Below are 18,006 nucleotides of genomic sequence, written 5' to 3' on the forward strand. Positions count from 1 at the left end.
TCTATATACTAAAGTAGAGACCTTCAATGGAAGATTTTCTCTCTCCTATGTGGCACTCTAATATGAGAGTTAGTATTTTCTCTTTCCTATGTGGCACTCTAATATGAAATATAGTGTTTTCTAATAGCCTACAATCCCATGTACATGGAACCTCTTTGGAGAGTTTAAGTGTATTTCTAATTTTTATATTTTGAGAGTTTGAGTGTATTTTCAATTCTGATATAGTTGATAAGAGTGAAACATTTTTAGTGTTCCAATTCTTATATATTTGATCAAATAAAAAAATTTGCTAAAAAATAGGTGATTTGTAGAAGCTAATTTCCTATTACAATCATACACTTTTAGTGTCTATGATAAAGCACCAACTTATTTCAAATATATCATTAACACGGCCTCAAAAATATTATATATTCTTCAATTAATAACTTATTATAGGGTGTAAGGTTCCCTACATTCTCTAAGGATTATGTAAGATATACCGAATTAGGACACTCAAATTGTTATTTGCATAATAAAAATAATTGCTTAAAAAATAGGTGATTTGTAGAAGCTAATTTCCTATTACAAATCATCATACACTTTTAGTGTCTATGATAAAGCACCAACTTATTTCGAATATATCATTAACGTGGCCTAAAAAACACTACATATTCTTCAGTTAATAACTTATTATAGGGTGTAAAATCAGCTTCTGACGGTTCCTCACATTCTCTAAGGATTACGTGAAATATACCAAATTAGAACACTCAAAATGTTATTTGCATAACCCTTTCATATACCTGGAATTTGCTGACTATAACAATTTAGATTTTGTATTCGGATATCATTGGGAAATACAAATGAACTCAAAAGCAAAATTGTATTTGGCACTTGGAACGGTTTCCTTTATGGCCCAAATGGTAAGCAAAACCTTAAGTATATATACTTAACTAATTTTATTTATAAACAATAATACATTGACTTTCTTTGAACTTAATATATACAACCTTCTTACATTTCATTTCAGCTCCTGGAATAGAAATTGGAACTGACTTTTATAACAAATACAATATACGGTGAGTGAAATCACTTAATTCAGGAGCGGTGATTAAATTAACTGATCGAGGCGGCTGTCTTTGGTTTCCTAAGTTTTGTTCTTTTTTTTCCCTGTGTACAGGAAAATGGGATAGTGCTAAAAATAAATTTTCAAAATTTGTGCTCATTCTGAGTGCAAGAAGATGTGATAGTGGTAAAAGATATGGGTCGGGATGCTTATAGAATGTTCATATCATGGAGTATGATCCTGCCAAGTATGTTTCACCACCTCTCTAACTTCATAAATGGAGTAGGATCTTGCCAAGTTGAATTGTATAATAATATGATGTCTTATATATATGAGCTACTCTTGGTATTGCATAAGAAAATTATTATTGAATTTGTATTGTGATGAGCATTTCAAAGCGATGGAACTACAGTAGTTGAACTTGCAATAGCTCAACAACTTTTATTCGATACACAACAAACTTTGGCTGCATAGAGAGCCACCTAAACATTTTTTGACTATAGGAATTTTAATAATTTTGGAGTAAAATATATCAAAGCTTAAAAATTCTTACGAGTGTTCTACTGATAATTGATGGATGATAATTCTTTGGTCCAAAAGAGTGAAGAGTGTTTGTGTGAATTATTGTTATACTTATTTTTGTAACACTTTATTGATACCATCAAACTTAACTCTTTCAACATTAATGTAATATTGGAAGAACTTTGTGGTACTATTTCTTCATCTGAACTTTGTTTTGCAATGTGTTTGCAGAAACATTGAGAATAGATAAATCTATTATAAGAAATAAATAAAAAGGTGGAATAAGATGGAATATTTGAGTATTTTATTGTAAGTTCAAGGTGTATATTAGAAGCTTCAAGTTTGGAAAGGAAATGTTATTTAAAAATTAATGGTCATTACTCATTTTATCCACATAATCTTACGTTAACACTTTGACATGTTTATATTGACGAAAGACATAGAACGACATGATCTTCTCTGTTATTCATGTTGGAATTGAATAAGTATATTTTGCATGTATACAAACAATCACCTAGAAAAAGAGAAAATACTTGGGGGGGAGTATTCTTGGTGAACGCATTTTCTTGAAAGAGATTTTTTTAGTGGGAGTAGTGTATTCTTTGAGGATATGAAAATAATTAATCTATTTTAGTGATTTGATAGATATTTTAATGATTTGTACACATTAGAACGTAAGCCGAGCGGTGATGATTTACCGTTAAATCACCATAAATCTAAGAAAACTATTATATACAAACTAGATTGAGTTTAAGATAATTCCATTTGAAAATTACGGATTAATATTTTAAACCACAAAATGAAGAGGCTATCTCAATTTGATCCATTAGTTTCTAAGTACTTATGCACCATAATCGCTGCCCATTAACTTATTTCGGTTTATTTTCAATAATAATATATTATGATTCAAAAATTTGAGTGAGACATTTTGCAAAGCCTTTTCAGCACACAAAAAATTTAATAGATCCCGGGCATATGCCCTGGTCCAAAATCTAGTGATAATCTATTCTTAAGAACTCTATTCAAACCCCTACTGCATAGGTACACCAGCACAACACAACACAACATCAACATCACTTACCGAAGAAGAATAAATAAAGACATCAACATAACAACACAACAAGAGTAATAACAACAAGAAACACATTAGCACTTGCCGCCAGCGATAGCACAAAGACATCGGCATAGCATAAGGCGAAAGACCGCCAGGCAACAACACATCACACTGCACCACCACCTAAACCCAACCACCATAGACCAGACCACCTAAATCCAACCACCTAAACCCAACTTCTAAGAATTAAATCCAACCACCTAAACCCAACTTCTAAGAATTAAACACAAACTGTTCGTTACTTCTAACAACAATATCAATACTTTTAAGAACGAAAATGCTAAAGTTTGAATACTCTATCTAGTTATTATCAACGAAATAGTCTCATATTCATTTGTCCATCAACAAAATAGTTCATATCATACCATGTCCATTTAAACAATAGTCAAGCATATTATCATGTCCGTCAACGAAATAGTTCAACAAAATCCACAACCCTTGTTCAACAGACACTATTTTTAGTAAAATCAAAACCAAAACGAAAGAAAACCAAACCAAACCAAAGCAAAGCAACAAACACACCACCACCACCACCTGCGCACACACTCAAACACACTCACCACACTGGCACACTACCACCACCTGCTGAGAGCACACACCACCAACATCACTGAAGAGCCGATCAATGAAATCACTCGTTGTTTCGGTATACAGAAACTCATTAGTTTATTTCCCAAGTATAAACTTGACTTTAAATTTCCGGTCAACAATGCCTATTTTCGTAAAGTAAGTAATTTACAACAATTAAATATGAACAACACTATATAAGTCTACAACATGAAACTAGACATGGACGCTGCCATTACTTGCAAATCATCACAGATGATACACCTCTCGACCAAAGCTCCTTCAATGAATACTCCATCATAGCTAGCGTTTTGACTTTGTACTCCATCAAACAACAAATCACTATCTAAATAATTAATTAAACATAAATAACTAAATTATCAACTTCAAATTCAATAAATATGAATAGCTAGATTAACAGCTTCAAATTGATCTTTAAAATGGAACAAAATATGGATAAAAAACATGAAATTGATTCATGTAATCAATTAAACATGAAATTCATTAGTGGAATCAATTGATACTTTGGGGTTATTGGATTCCATACCTGATAATTAAATTGTGATTGCAGAAATAATTAACCTACACCACCACCAATCTGTGTGTGTGTGAGAGAGAGAGTGGCAAATTTGGGTCATTTTATTATTGGCAAAAGAGTTTAGGGGAGATAAATTCTATTTTCCTATTTCCAGTAGAAAAATTTAATTTGCAGGCAAATACACCCAAACAGTCAAACACTGGTAAATGGTACATCTTGTGGAAAAATAAAATTTGCCATCCCAATTTGCTACTAAACAAACACAGCCATAGATATTCCAACAGGTGTGCAAGGGTCCGCCAAAAATAAAGTTATTCGACAAATGACGTAACATTTCCACCCATTTCAGACAAGAGGGTCTTTTACACTCGGATTAATTGCATTGGAAAGAAAAGATTCTTCTGTGATATTCTGCACATTCGGTTAAACTTGCACCACGTCTCCCCATGAAAAACTTCACCCACGCAAGCCATGGCGTGTCAATTTTCCTTGAAAAGCACGGAATCAAGAATTTACCATCTGGGTGCAGTATATCTCCATCTCCTTTTTCAAAACAATAATCGTTTTAAAGAGAGAAAGAATAAACACGAAAGCTGTAAAAAGAAAAAAGACTTACCATTGTTGTCCTTATTCATTATTGATTCAACAAACTTTATTTGATTGATCTTGGAAATCAGCTGTTTGAATACCCATTTTTTTGCTCTTGAAAATGGTATCTGCAAATCAAGAAATGGTGGTTTATTGCTATGATACACTTATTGCTCACTATAACACTCAACAACCTCCTCCACCTGCTTTTGATGATGGTCATCAGTAAGTGTTCTCTATCCTTTTTTAATACACTAACGGTAAATCAATTGTTTTGTATATTTCAGTTTCTTGGTCTGATCTTGGTTCCCATAGATTTTGAGGGAGTGGGATGGGGTTTGTACTAAAATCTGCATGACTAAATCTCATCTTAATGGGCATGTTATTTTCTTGATATTGTTGTAGAAAATTTCATACTCCATCAACTCTTGGTTATCCCCAGTAGGAAGTCTATAGCCAACTTGAAATCAATCCCCAAAACTAGTTGGTGCCTTTATCCCAGTTCAAATAACTATGTTCAGTCCAGTGACAACTGCTTGAAAGTCTACAGATAAACTGCTGTGGTATCCAATCTCAAGCTCTGTCTGTTCCTGGGCCTTCCCAGCTGCATTGTTTTGGCTTCTTCTATTTCAATGATACTTGAAGATTAATTCTTCCTATTAAATTTTTTCTTCTCTGCATGTCCTCAATGCCCCTCTCTCATTTGGAGTTTAAGATCCTCTTTGATGCTAGAAATGACTTCTTCACGTGTGGTAGCTCCACTTTAGATGTGGTTCTTCTGTTCTCTCCAAATGGCATAAATAGTCTGTAGTGTCACATGATTCATGAGAAAATTCAATAGACGCCATCATGAAACAAGAAGTGAAAACTTGTAAAGATTTAAAACTGGATAGTCTAGAAAAAAGAGATGGAAGTAAGGAAAGAAGATGATAAAGTGGCTACAAAAAAGGTATCTTATCTTTAATTTCTGTAGAATGTAGGTTGTTTTGGCAGTTATTAAAGCTAAACCTGAAGGATGTCTTGCAGGTCATCAATGTGTGAAGGATGTCTTGTTAATATGATCTAAATTCTGTTACAAAATTATCTGGAAAGAACATTTACTTATGTATCTTGTAAGGTTGGTTATAATTTTTCTTTAGGTGGATTTTTGGTAAGGAGACTACAAATTTATATAAAGTGGAGGTTCCTACTATTGTTTACTAAAGTGTTCAATAATTGCCTTTATGTCGGGTTTGGTTTTTGTAGTAGGGGGGGTAGGGTGCATCCTTTTGTTAAAATGAACTTGTGACATGTGTTGGTTTTTTATACCTTGTTGAGTAATCTCATCCTCCTGAGGAAATTTGTTTCTCTATTTCAGTCCATTGTTTGTCACATGGAAGAAAGTGGTAAATGGCGGGGAGCCTCGTTTACGTGGATGCATTGGAACTTTAGAAGCACGTGCCTTAATTAACGGATTTAAAGACTATGCTCTAACAAGGTTAGTTACATTTGAAGTGATTGAGTGCTCTCTCTCTCTCGTTCTCTATAGATCTCTCATCTATATGTTTTAGTTGTATCTAGTTAGACATGTTGGCGTACAACCAATAATTTATACAGTTTAAGTAGGAGTAAAACAAGTGCAGAGTGCCTGCCCCGGAAAACTGAAGGGACCATTATAATAAGAAATGTGAACACTTATATTTGATCAAATCAAAGTATTCAGGAAGGATTCTGTCTCGAATATTTGAGTAAAGGTTTTAGCAATACCATACTTTTGTAATTATATAAAAAAAAAAGCAATACAATACTTTTGTAGACGTTGTTTGGGTTTGAAATTACTGTTTGTTAGTTCTCGAAATGAACTACATTTCCATAGAGTGGAGAGTTATCGTTGGGGGTGCAACAATTGCTTACAAGCTCTATAAAGTGAAGGTAGGTAACTACCAGAAAGATATCCCAGAGACAAGCAAAAGCCGTTATGGAATGCTGGATGTGACCAGTCATCAAGCCATCCCTCACCATCCTTCCATGCTCATTAACACATGGACAATATGGTTGATCACTATAACAAGTAGACTTAGCTGAAGCGTGCATGTGCAAAAAGTACAAACTTTTTATGGACAAGGGGACACAATAGAGCACACAGGCTAGACCCGATTTGCACATGTACCATATTGGGTAATCACCCAAATATCACAGTGAGATTCCTTATGCCAATAATCGAACAGGACCAAGAATAGAATTTGACAATTTGTCAGCCAATTGGAACCATCTCACTAATGTCCTTGTCATGGTCATCTTGTTTGTTTGTTTGTTTTTTTTTTTTTTTTCAAGAGGACGTTGTATTTGCTTCACTTCATAACAACATCTTTTGATTTGTCTGTCTGCAGTGCTCTGAGGGACCGTCGCTTCCCCCCCATACAACCCAAAGAATTACCGTATTTGGAATGTACAGTATCCATTCTCACTGATTATGAAATTGCTCAACATGCTTTTGACTGGGAGGTTAGCCACTTTCCCTTCAATCACTTTTAAGTTTTAACATCTTCTACAGCAAGTATGCAAATCCAATTAACACCTTAGGGAGTGTGCCTACCCGTCGTCTCCTGGTTAACTCATTTGATTTGATTTGTTTTGTTTTATTTTTGAAACAAAACATGTGACTATGTGAGGTGTCACTATAAGGGTTTTTCTTATTTGGTTAGAAAATTTTCTCTGTATAAACAGTAAGTCCATATACATTATATCCCTATATGCTTACTACAGAACATAAGAGTTTATTCATTTATGGACTTGTCTTGTCTGTGTATGAGTGTATTTCCACTGTATTTATGCATGGCTGCATGCATGCACACATCTTTTTACTTTATGAAAACTGGACTAAAAGGAAGATACATTTGTTTAGTTTATTCAATACACGATACTTTTTCTGTTTTGATTGTGTTTGCGGATGTGTATGAGCATGTGTCTCGTTCAGGCGCAGCTCTTACACCTTGTTCAGGCACCCACACTCTTGACTGCACAAGACAGGTCTCCTCGATCGATTTTATTAGACAAAAGTTGGCCTAAATGAAGAGCCCTGCTTCTTATTTGTGAATACAAATATAAATTTTCCTTTCATTTCACAGGATATCATTACTAGAAATGATAACAGGCTGTATGCATGGACATTTACGTATGAGAAGACAAAGCCATATGCACCAATGATAGTTTTTATTTTAACTTTTCAAGGATATATGCTTTTCACCTTAAAGTGGTAAGGATATTAATAATTGAATTAGAAAGTACAATAGGCCGTATATGACGACCTGCTATATGGCATATGGACACGCTAGTACAAGAAATGAGGACGCATACCATACTAATAGAGACCTTGGGTTGAATGGTCTCGACCACCAGAGTCACACTGCCCAAAGAACAAAATAAATTGGAAAACATGGACAACTATGCTTGATTATTGTGATCATGCGCATCATGAGTCAATCGATGGCTCTGAGCATGCACCGCGTGTATGACATAGAGAGGCCATTTTGGGATTCTCACCCTATTTCTTCTTTTACTCTGTGTGATGTGTCTTGGAGTCTGTCTTTTGCCCGTGTCTCATCTGACCATGAAGATTTGTTTAACCGGTCTGGTTTATATATTTTTTGTGTGACTTTCCAATCTGACATTGTATGAATATTGTTGTAGGTTGGAAAGCATGGCATGATAATTGAATTTACTGACCCTGATTATAACGTGAGGAGAAGCGCTACATACTTGCCTGAGGTGGCGGAACATGAAGGTCTGTATGTACTTTCCTGTTTCCGTTGCCATCATAGCCTTCATGTGCTTCCTCCAATAATAACTGAAGTAGCAGCTGCCAACTAGCAAAACTGGTAAAATCTTTGGGTGATGATGCCAGAGGTCTGGGGGTCGAACCCCGCCAGCATCAATGAGCTGATCTTATTTGAAACAGGCTTGCCAATACAAAAAAATAACTAAAAGTAGAGTTGAACATCAGTAGTCATGACATTTTTACTTTAAAGATTTTGAACAGAAACATTTAGGATAGATGCAGCTTTCTTTGATAAAATGTGGTCTCTAATATATGTGACTGTTGGTTATAATGCACTCCTCCTCTTATTTTAAGTTTATTTCAAGTCTCAACCTTATGAATACTACTGCATCTCCCCAGGACTTCATGACCATTAAAACTGTGTGAGAGAGTGAGAAGAAAAAGAGAGAAATGGATTACTTTTTTTAGGGGCTTATTTACTGTTCTTTGGATTGCTTTATTCATTCTTACTAAGCAGAGTAAGACTTTAAGAGCACAGAGTCTTGGTCCTTGCAAAAAGCAGTTCCACATAGATTCCTTTCTTTCCACATGGATCAAAGTCGTTTAATTTGGTTAGTTCTACTACTATTCATTTCCTTCTTTATTTGGGATAGTTATAAAGTGCTTAGTCGGCTCCCTTCCTCGCTTCTTGATCAGTCGCTAACGCTTCAGATGTTAGTTCTTAGACCAGGACTCAAATTAAAGGCGTGATCCATAGCTTAGTAGCATGAACCCATTACTTAGTAACATTAACACATGCTTACTGTACAACAGCATTCTTTAATGGGGTTAACTAAGTTATCTACCGAATATTTGTGTTGGGCTTTATTTATTTTTACCAGAATAAGAAATGTATTCATACGAGATGATTCTTGGTACTTGGAGCACGAAGATTTGCTTACTGCATAACATCATTCTTGGGCATTGTAGAGACCTTGCATATTCTAGTGTTCCGTTTTGGCTATTTCAGTTTAGTTTTGTACAACAATATATTTTTCATCGCTAAGTTGAGTATTCAGAATTTTCTTTTATAGCTTCATCTTTAAACTGAATAAGAAATTGTTTTTATGCAAAGAGATGATACTAAATGTGTAACCAGATGAACTACCCTGTTGTGTCACCCTCTTCCACTCCATCTCACTTATCCTGATGCAGTACGAGGACATCCTAGATGAAGGATTGAGATTCATTTGCACCAGGGATTTGGAAGAAGTGTCATAACATCTGTGTCTCGATATCTGGTTTCAGGTTGGACCAGGACTGAGGCAATTGACTCACTGATGCGAAAAGCTGGTTTTAATGGGACCATCACCGAGTCGCTTCGGAAGCAGATCCGCCTAACTCGTTACCAAAGTTCAGTATACACTATGAACTATAGCGAGTACTCCTCTTATGTCGAGGTGACTAGAGAGGAGGCCCCTACTGTTAATGGGGTCAAGATTAAGCGTTGATTGTTCCAAACAGTTCTAATTGAAGACAGAACTGATTTGATTTGTAAGAACATGGGCTGGGAAAAAATTTAGCTGTATTCCATCCCTTTGCTCAAATATTCTGTTTCCAATTTTCTTCAAGTTCATTTGGATTGAAGAGAAAAAGGAATAACTTATCTTGTACTCCACAGATATTCAAACTATGCATCTTCATTTGGCAATGTTGCATGTGTGTCAGACTTGAAGCATGTAAATTTGCCCTCAAGGAAGAGGATCTTCACAACCTCCATCTTCTTCTTATTCTTATTTTTTTACGTAATGTTTTTTTTTGTGTTTAGAAATATGGCTTTTTGTTTCTGTCAGGTGCATATTAGTATCGCTTTTGGCTATAAGAAGAAGGATTTAACTATTTAAGCATGCAAGTATGCAACGCAACGGAGATAGCCGTGCGGCGTGGTTAATGTCCCAGAAGAGAAGGCCTACCTTTAAAGGCCACATCGTTTCGAACTTGCTCTCCTTTCAATGATTGCCCCCAAGCCCAAGACCAAGTAATATACCATGTTTTTGTACTGATTCCGGAAAATAACTTGAAGGACTTAGATAGTTATGTTAAATTCTATGTTAGTGGTGATGCGTTAGGAGAGTTGAAACATTGATATATTAGAGAAACCAAGAATAAAAAGAGAAGACTAGAGATTGATTAGGGTTAGAGAGTTTTTGGGTCTGAGAGAGAGAGTTTGTTATCTATCCAGGGTTACATACTTATACTAATTAACCTAAAATATGATAATAGCAACTACTAGATATGGATGTCCACACTTATAGAAATATGGGACTTTCCATATTGGACATATACTAATATTAACATATTCTAATACTCCCCCCGTTTGTTATTCATTAAGGTTAATTCAATTATAGTTAATTCATTTCAATTAAACTATGCAAATTATAACTTGGATTACAAAAACAAAAGATAATATAATTGCTCCTCCTTTTGCATAAACTGTCTTTAGTTGAAGAATTTCGAACAATTGTTGAGGCGTCGAGGTGAAACCGCTTTTCGGTGTAGGCAATGACCTAGTTTTGAATCTTGAAGGTGTACCACATCTAAATTTGAAATCATAACACCGGTTTAGTATTTTTGGCTACTACTTACTCCATTATTTTGTTATGATTTTCATTTCATAATATAAAATGAAAACAATAACGACGACTTGATGTGATTTTCTTCTTTTTCGCTACTATCAATGTCATTGTTAATGTTAACAAAATACTATTATGAGTACTCTGAAACATACTTGTAGTTGAGGCTTTATATATTTGCTACGAAAACATAATGCGGTTGAGACTTTGATGCCATTAATTATTACGAATCTTGAAGATGAATAGTGGATATGCCTTGTCATGAAGAGTTCAATCAAGGCTTGATTTTTGGAGATTTCGTTATTTAGTTTATAGAGACATGAGTACTCTTCCTCATCGTCTCCATATTCTCCTTCCTTCATATACTCTTGAATGTCTTCATATCTCCCTATTCCCCCTCTCGAGTTGGAATATACAAGTCGGTTTATTTTTGAAACATACAAAGGCTTGTCTATTCCGAACTTGAACTTGAAATGAGAAAACTAAATACCAACTTATACAACCAACCAATGCCCACTTCAAAAACTATACCTCATACTCCAATTCACAAAAAAATTCTAAATGTAACATGCATCAAACAATACTCACTATAGAGGATGAAAGGTGGGTTATAGATTTGCCTTTTTATGATCATTTGTATAACCGAGGAAAGTGGAAGATGGAAAAAATAATTCCTCGTGAGATAGAGGTCATGTGCCCCTATAATACTTCCAACAAACAACTTGATCATGTTCTAAAAACAATTTAGTTTTTTTGAGATGAAGGCGGCATCAATACCAACGATGGCGGAAGCTAGAAACCCAAACATCCATAATGGCATACAAACAATAATACCCTCCAATCGGATGAGAGTGCAAACTACCTTCCAAAGGCTTGATACTTCAAAAATCTATGAAAAACTTATGTGTGGAGGCATGAGCGTCTATTGTTTTTAGCAATTTAATTTTTGTCTCATTAAGGCCAAAGACTCCGGGATACTGAGAGATTGTACCCCTCTTATCAATACTAAGACAAAGAGATATAACTATAATAGGAAGACATAGATTGCGAGAAGTGAAACAATACTAAGAAACCAATATTGAGAAACTTGGGATCTCTCCTAACATTCTTCAAACAAACTTTAAACACTAACGGAATCTTTAAAACTTACTTTAACATGGCGATGAATAGTACCGTGAGCGATGCAGGTGAATAATACCGCGTGGTCTTGATGGTGAACAATACCGTGAACAGTAAACTCGCCAAAGAAAAAAATTGAAACTTGAATTGAGATATAAAAACTTCTTCTTGTGAGAAATCTTTCTTCTTCTTGAAACTTGACTTGAATACTATACTGAAAAACTTAAATAAACTTGATTTTGTTTCTTGGTGAGGGATTCATTTCCTAGCATACCACTGAACCTCGCTCTGATACCATGTTAATTAAATTCTATGTTAGTGGTGATGCTAGGAGAGTTGTAACATTGATATATTAGAGAAACCAAGAATAAGAACAGAAAAGACTAGAGATTGATTAGGATTAGAGAGTTCTTGGGTCTGAGAGAGAGAGTTTGTTCTCTATCCAGAGTTACATAGTTATACTAATTAACCTAAAATATGATAATAGCAACTACTAGATATGGATGTCCACACTTATAGAAACATGAGACTTTCCATATTGGACATATACTAATACTAACATATTCTAATAAGTTACATCGTGGAATTGATGAGGAATATCGTGTGATAACCATTGTTCAATGATTCAACATATTTATATAGGAATTGTTAGTGGTAATTATATATATATTTTTCTTCTTGATATCAATCATGAAAAATAACCCAAAATTTTGATCTTGTAACAAGGGTCAATAGAATCCAACTACGAATTTTAACAATTCTGTAAACAGTACGTGTAAACTACTAATGAAATTATCAGTAGCTCCCACAAATTAATGTGTCATTGTGCACCGATCACATAAAAAAGAACAATAAATAGCAAGAATGGCCGCTGAAAATCCTAATCATATGGTTTGTCTACCATCCTCAAGTCTTTGCATGCTCCAACTTGCTGTCGCCCTGAAATCCGGTCATTGCCTTCGGATATTTGGGTGGCTTCATGTCCAAGACCTACAATATATCAAATTCACTTAAAGTTAGAAAATACAGCTCTGTTTTTTTTCGCAGACGTACATTACTGCTAGCTAACATGCACCTTTAATTCGATTTTGTCATCATCAATTTTTTTCCCCCTGATTTAATGTGACGTACTCCATGGTCTTTGGTCTATACCATGCTCAACTTATTGCAACACAAAATAATTATCTTGCTAACATATATGCATGCATGCATGCATGCAAGTCAATCATATATCTAATTAGGAGAGTGTGTTAATGTGTTACGTACCTCATTAACAAAGAAAGAATGGGGATTAGATTTCAAAGGAGGATTCTTCAAAGGATTATCTGTTGTTTCAGGCTTATCTTCAGTAGTATCCCCATTCCATGGTGTAAAAAACGAGTTATCTTTTCTCGCAAACGACGTTAACTTGTCGTAGTCAATACTAGATTCAAAATCCATCGTCTTCTTCCCTGCTTCTTCTGGTTGTTCTTCCATTGTCACTACTTTAAAATTTATTGGTTGTCGTGGTGGCGAATGAACTTGAAATCTTTCCTGCTGTAACTTAAGTTGTGCTAGTTGCTGTGCTTTAATTGCCTCGCACTTCTCCAACACACTTTTTTCATTCTCGTTCAGCATGACTAATGTCAATCTTCTAAACTCTGATTTCGCAAGGAAATATACATGATCACGTATTTATTTATAATAATCGAAGAATCATAATTTGAGTTGTATCAGAACTAAACAACTTCTATTTCGGTATATATGTATATATCCTTTTTCGAAATAGAAATACGAGGTAAATACAAATTGTATCACCTGAGCATCGACATCGACGCGTGTCGTGTGGGTACTCGAGGTTGTTTTCGTAATATCGATGAATATTTTGGATATTTTCGTAATAAAGTAAACGCAAAATTATAATGTTATAAAAACCTTCCCCACGAAGTAATAAACATTTGTTCGTACTTCGTAGGGGTTTTCAGGTTTGTAAACTTTTAATTTTCTTTTGCTTTATTGAAATTTATTTAATTAGATAGACTAGTTAGTCTGGTATGTGACAAAATTAGTTGAAATCAATCTAGTTTTTTTGCAAGTGGAGATCCAGTTATGTATTATTTTACCTTTGTAGGGGTGGGCCCTGTATGAAAAGCAAAACGCTCTCGCCATTTCTACAAATTAGGAAGTAGATGCTTTTAGTATATATTTTGTTCCACCTGCGAATAGTTGTTGGGGAGCACCTGTTGTCATACATGTTTGTGTAGTTTATGACTGAATGCGATTGTATTTATTTTTAGTATTTCTCTTAGAATTACCATGGTTACAAGTTATGAATGAATTTCATCTTCAATAAATACAGATTTCTGTAAAGTTGCAGTCTAGTAGGAAAGTGTTGATCTTCTTTTTGGATCTCTATTGGAATTGGTATCTGAGAGGCTGAACCATGAGCCAAAAAGGCTTAATATACAGTTTTGTTGCGAGGGGGAATGTTGTGTTGGCGGAGCACACATCATTTTCGGGGAATTTCAGTACTATTGCAGTCCAATGCTTACAGAAGCTGCCGTCTAATAGCAACAAGTACACTTACTCATGTGATGGCCATACATTCAACTTTCTCATTGATAGTGGGTTTGGTAGGCTCCAAATTTTGACTTCACTGTGGTTTATCTTTTAGCCACGTCGTTATTAATTAAAACAGTTCCCTCGTATTGCAGTTTTTCTTGTTGTGGTGGATGAAGCAGTTGGGAGGAGTGTTCCTTTTGTGTTTCTTGATAGAGTTAAAGATGATTTTAAGCAGCGTTATGGGGCAAGTATTGGTAGTGAGGGTCCTCACCCTCTCGCAGACGAAGAAGATGAAGATTTATTTGAGGACAGATTTAGTATTGCATACAATCTTGATAGGGAATTTGGGTAGGTGTAACTTTCTGTGAAGTTTTCTCCGACTTCTTGGAATTGGCTATCCAAGTCTTTAAAGCTTGTAGAATTCATTTTCTGAGACAGGCCTAAACTTAAGGAACACATGGAATATTGCACAAATCATCCAGAAGAGATGAGTAAGCTATCCAAATTGAAGGCACAAATAACGGAGGTTAAAGGCATAATGATGGACAACATTGAGAAGGTCTGTCATTTTATACTTGATGTTTATCTCCGTTATCCTCTATTACTGATAATTTGCTTTTCTGTCCATTTCATTTTGATCTCTTTGTTTCATCAGTTTAGGTCACATGCACAAAAACATGATACCCCTAAACATTTGTACATTTTTGTCACTTGCACTTTATTCCCTAACAATGTGATGCCCAACGACATGCAACTTTTCCTTGAACGGTTTTAATTAATTGAATAATAAAAAGAGACAGCGATCTTTGCCAACACTAGGTTGTTGGATGATATTTCTCTGTTTAGTTGATTCTCTATGTTAAGTAGGGCTTGGTCTTATTTTCTTAGTTAGAATGATGTTCTGATCTAGTAATTTAGAAAACTCAATATTCTTTATCCTGTTTTGTTTGCATACATTTGAGTGCTGAACTATGAGTGCACTTTGAGCTTCTGACAAAATTCTTACTCTATTAGGATTACCCATATTGGGTATACTTACAAAAAAAAAGTGTTACTGACTTCCTCCTTGACCTTTTTTTAAAGTCACTGTGACACGGATACACCGACAAAACTATTACTATTCTGTTGTTACACAAGAAATTCTTGGGTTCAAGACCTTACAAAGTGCCTCCTTACAAATAAATAACTATGAAAGTGGCATACCATGGAGTTGGAACTATGTTCATAGATTATTTTCTTAGTCTTTTAGGGTATAGAAGAAACCCTATATTGTAATTGTATGCATAACATGTATCAGACACGAGTGTCTATGTGTTTGTATGTCCGGCACGGATTTTTTTAACAACATGAACTGTCTATGTTACTTACCTTTTATTTGAACTTTTTTTGGTTTTTTTGGATTCTCTTGCTGTCTACTCTTTTTCCGTGCTTGGAGACTTCTTTGTTGCTGTTTTATTTTCATAATATAGAACTTGTTTCAAACTTTCAGTATATTACTGCATGTATTTTCCATATCGAAAAGGTTGTTCACATGGTATCCTCCAGCCTTTTGACATTCCTAATATACATTTTATTATGAGCAAGAATGTTCATCACACAAATAAACAAGAAAATGTTATCAAATTGACTATATTCTATTGGAGCAAATAAACACAAAAGGACTACATTGTGGCTGATTGAGTTACTAAGACATTACCAGCTAAAGAATAGCTATAGCTACTTAAGAGAATGAGGTTTTTTAAAGTGCAGTTCTGTAAGCATGTTACACGTCTTCTGATCCTGCATAAGAATAGCTACTTAAGAGAACGAGGTTTTTTGAAATACAGAAGACGGGGTAAACTAAGGAGCTATTATTTAAAGTTTGTAGTGTTTCAGAAACGTGAACACTGTTTTGAGACAGATGTTCAATCTTTTAACTATTTCATTTGTATTCAACTTGAAATCCTTATGTTTGTATCTTTTTGGTTCATAGCTAAGTTTGGTGTTTGTTAAATTATCTGATAAATAACACTTCTCTCAGGTTCTAGATCGTGGGGAGAGAATTGAACTTCTGGTAGATAAAACGGAAAACCTTCAGTTCCAGGTATGCTCTTGTGTTTGTAATAGCCATGATGAGTCACACTTTTCTCTATTTCCTTTTTTTTGCTTGGTAAGAAAGAATATATTAGTGATGAAAAGAAAATACAGAGTTTAAGCAACCTATACTGATGTGGTTACACATAGCATAGGTGAACCTAAGTAGCAAAGTTCACTTGAATCTAAAGTAAGTACTATGGGGGTCCTCCACTCTATAAGGAGTACTGGAAGCCTGCCAACAAAAGTCCTAGTTTCATTAAAACTCAGAGTAACTCCATAGTTTGCCATTGTGTCCGCCGCAAAATTGACCTCTCTCCAAGTGGAGGTTATGATGCAATGCTCCAAGCTCTATTTCCTTTCTTGTTGTGAGAACACTTTTCTCTATTTCTAAGGACAAGAAGAGAGGAAGAACCCTCTAGAGTTAGCTATATAAGTCTACATTATCAACTAAAAACAATGAAACCTTTGCCAGGTTCTTCCCCTCAATAATTGAATGGAAACTGTCACATGTAATTAGTTTGATGTCAATTATTCACATGCACCTCCTAAAGATACCTATCACCACCCCTTTTGTTTAATTCTAAGCACATGAAACCGTGTCAACCATGGAATTTGTTTGATAACTTAATTAATGAATGTGAGTAATATGTCTTGATAGCACTGGTATTCTAATCAAGGTATAAAAGTTCTTCTCAAACATGATAAGCTTGTGTTGGTTTTACTATGGTGTTTTTGGTTGTCCATACCTTGAATTTCTTAGGATTGGAGAGTTTTATATGGGTGATATGATGTGTTTATTTCTTTTGGGTTCTCTGTCTTGGTCTCCAGGCTGATAGCTTCCAGAGGCAGGGCAGGCAACTTCGGCGGAAGATGTGGCTGGAGAACCTTCGAATGAAACTGATGGTGGGAGTGGCTGTCCTTATCATCATTGTTATACTGTGGTTGATGGTCTGCAAGGGGTTCAAATGCTGACCTGACCCTGTGTTCATGGAAAATAGTGCTAAATAGAGAGATGGAATGTGATAGCCTTAGTCCTATGTGATAGCCCTGTTTAACTTATAGATATGGCCCTTCACATCACTTGCACTGAGCATAAAGTGAATTGTAGTAACTGAAGTCATTTCACGAAAATATGACAGTTGTGTAGATATGTACTGGCTACCTCCTGTTGTTTGAAATTATACAAATGGTTGGTTCTATATATGATTTATAGTTTTGGTTGATATAAACTTTTACATGTTTATTTCGCGATGGTATGGTTGTCCTTCACTGGATGCTTCATTGCTTCCCCTATAAATTTGGATGTTTTTTCTTCGTATTTTAAGTTGTAACTTTGTAACTTCGTAGTGTACACAATTAGTTACGCACTGTTTTCTCTCAATTGTTAATATTTTCACCAATTTCTTAAACCAATATTTGTGCTTGATGTGGAATTTGAATCTCTTTCATAGCTGGTGTAGTGATACTTTCTTGTCCGTTTTCAGGGAACACAATTTGCTTGTATCTCATTGCATGGGTTATGTTTATGCA

The 18,006-nt window shown here is 35.0% G+C and overlaps 3 protein-coding genes across 4 annotated transcripts; 2 read left to right on the plus strand and 1 right to left on the minus strand.

The window, feature by feature from the left end:
* The first annotated feature begins 4,219 nt into the window (after nucleotides 1-4,219).
* Nucleotides 4,220-9,884, plus strand: LOC147489286 (AMMECR1 family). Its single transcript, XM_086571322.1, has 5 exons — nucleotides 4,220-4,596; nucleotides 5,729-5,848; nucleotides 6,741-6,855; nucleotides 8,041-8,134; nucleotides 9,416-9,884. The coding sequence occupies exons 1-5, from the start codon at nucleotides 4,493-4,495 to the stop codon at nucleotides 9,616-9,618; spliced, it is 636 nt and encodes a 211-aa protein (XP_086427448.1). The 5' UTR covers nucleotides 4,220-4,492; the 3' UTR covers nucleotides 9,619-9,884.
* A 2,821-nt stretch (nucleotides 9,885-12,705) lies between these two features.
* Nucleotides 12,706-13,592, minus strand: LOC147489287 (uncharacterized). The gene is made up of 2 exons (XM_086570697.1): nucleotides 13,126-13,592; nucleotides 12,706-12,849 (listed from the first exon to the last, which is right to left on the minus strand). The coding sequence occupies exons 1-2, from the start codon at nucleotides 13,474-13,476 to the stop codon at nucleotides 12,766-12,768; spliced, it is 435 nt and encodes a 144-aa protein (XP_086426823.1). The 5' UTR covers nucleotides 13,477-13,592; the 3' UTR covers nucleotides 12,706-12,765.
* Nucleotides 13,593-13,694: 102 nt separating this feature from the next.
* On the plus strand, nucleotides 13,695-17,705 carry LOC147489288 (vesicle-associated membrane protein 727-like). 2 transcript variants are annotated; one of them, XM_086570696.1, is made up of 7 exons: nucleotides 13,804-13,823; nucleotides 13,970-14,092; nucleotides 14,198-14,471; nucleotides 14,553-14,748; nucleotides 14,839-14,959; nucleotides 16,421-16,483; nucleotides 17,305-17,705. In XM_086570696.1, the coding sequence occupies exons 3-7, from the start codon at nucleotides 14,282-14,284 to the stop codon at nucleotides 17,446-17,448; spliced, it is 714 nt and encodes a 237-aa protein (XP_086426822.1). In that variant the 5' UTR covers nucleotides 13,804-13,823; nucleotides 13,970-14,092; nucleotides 14,198-14,281; the 3' UTR covers nucleotides 17,449-17,705. The 2 variants fall into 2 exon arrangements, with proteins under 2 accessions (XP_086426821.1, XP_086426822.1); XM_086570695.1 differs by lacking the exon at nucleotides 13,970-14,092 and having other exon boundaries at nucleotides 13,695-13,823.
* Nucleotides 17,706-18,006: the final 301 nt, after the last annotated feature.

Source organism: Coptis chinensis, chromosome 7 (genome assembly GCF_015680905.1).
Source record: "Coptis chinensis isolate HL-2020 chromosome 7, ASM1568090v1, whole genome shotgun sequence".
NCBI classification, from domain to species: domain Eukaryota; kingdom Viridiplantae; phylum Streptophyta; class Magnoliopsida; order Ranunculales; family Ranunculaceae; genus Coptis; species Coptis chinensis.

Excerpts from the sequence above, each read along its gene's own strand:
- LOC147489286 (XM_086571322.1), top strand. The coding sequence starts at position 4,493 with ATGGTATCTGCAAATCAAGAAATGGTGGTTTATTGCTATGATACACTT. Across the intron at positions 4,597-5,728 it reads GCTTTTGATGATGGTCATCA|TCCATTGTTTGTCACATGGA; the intron begins GTAAGTGTTCTC and ends TCTCTATTTCAG. Across the intron at positions 8,135-9,415 it reads TGAGGTGGCGGAACATGAAG|GTTGGACCAGGACTGAGGCA; the intron begins GTCTGTATGTAC and ends ATCTGGTTTCAG.
- LOC147489287 (XM_086570697.1), bottom strand. The coding sequence starts at position 13,476 with ATGCTGAACGAGAATGAAAAAAGTGTGTTGGAGAAGTGCGAGGCAATT. Across the intron at positions 12,850-13,125 it reads ATTCTTTCTTTGTTAATGAG|GTCTTGGACATGAAGCCACC; the intron begins GTACGTAACACA and ends GATATATTGTAG.
- LOC147489288 (XM_086570695.1), top strand. The coding sequence starts at position 14,282 with ATGAGCCAAAAAGGCTTAATATACAGTTTTGTTGCGAGGGGGAATGTT. Across the intron at positions 14,472-14,552 it reads TCTCATTGATAGTGGGTTTG|TTTTTCTTGTTGTGGTGGAT; the intron begins GTAGGCTCCAAA and ends CTCGTATTGCAG. Across the intron at positions 16,484-17,304 it reads CGGAAAACCTTCAGTTCCAG|GCTGATAGCTTCCAGAGGCA; the intron begins GTATGCTCTTGT and ends CTTGGTCTCCAG.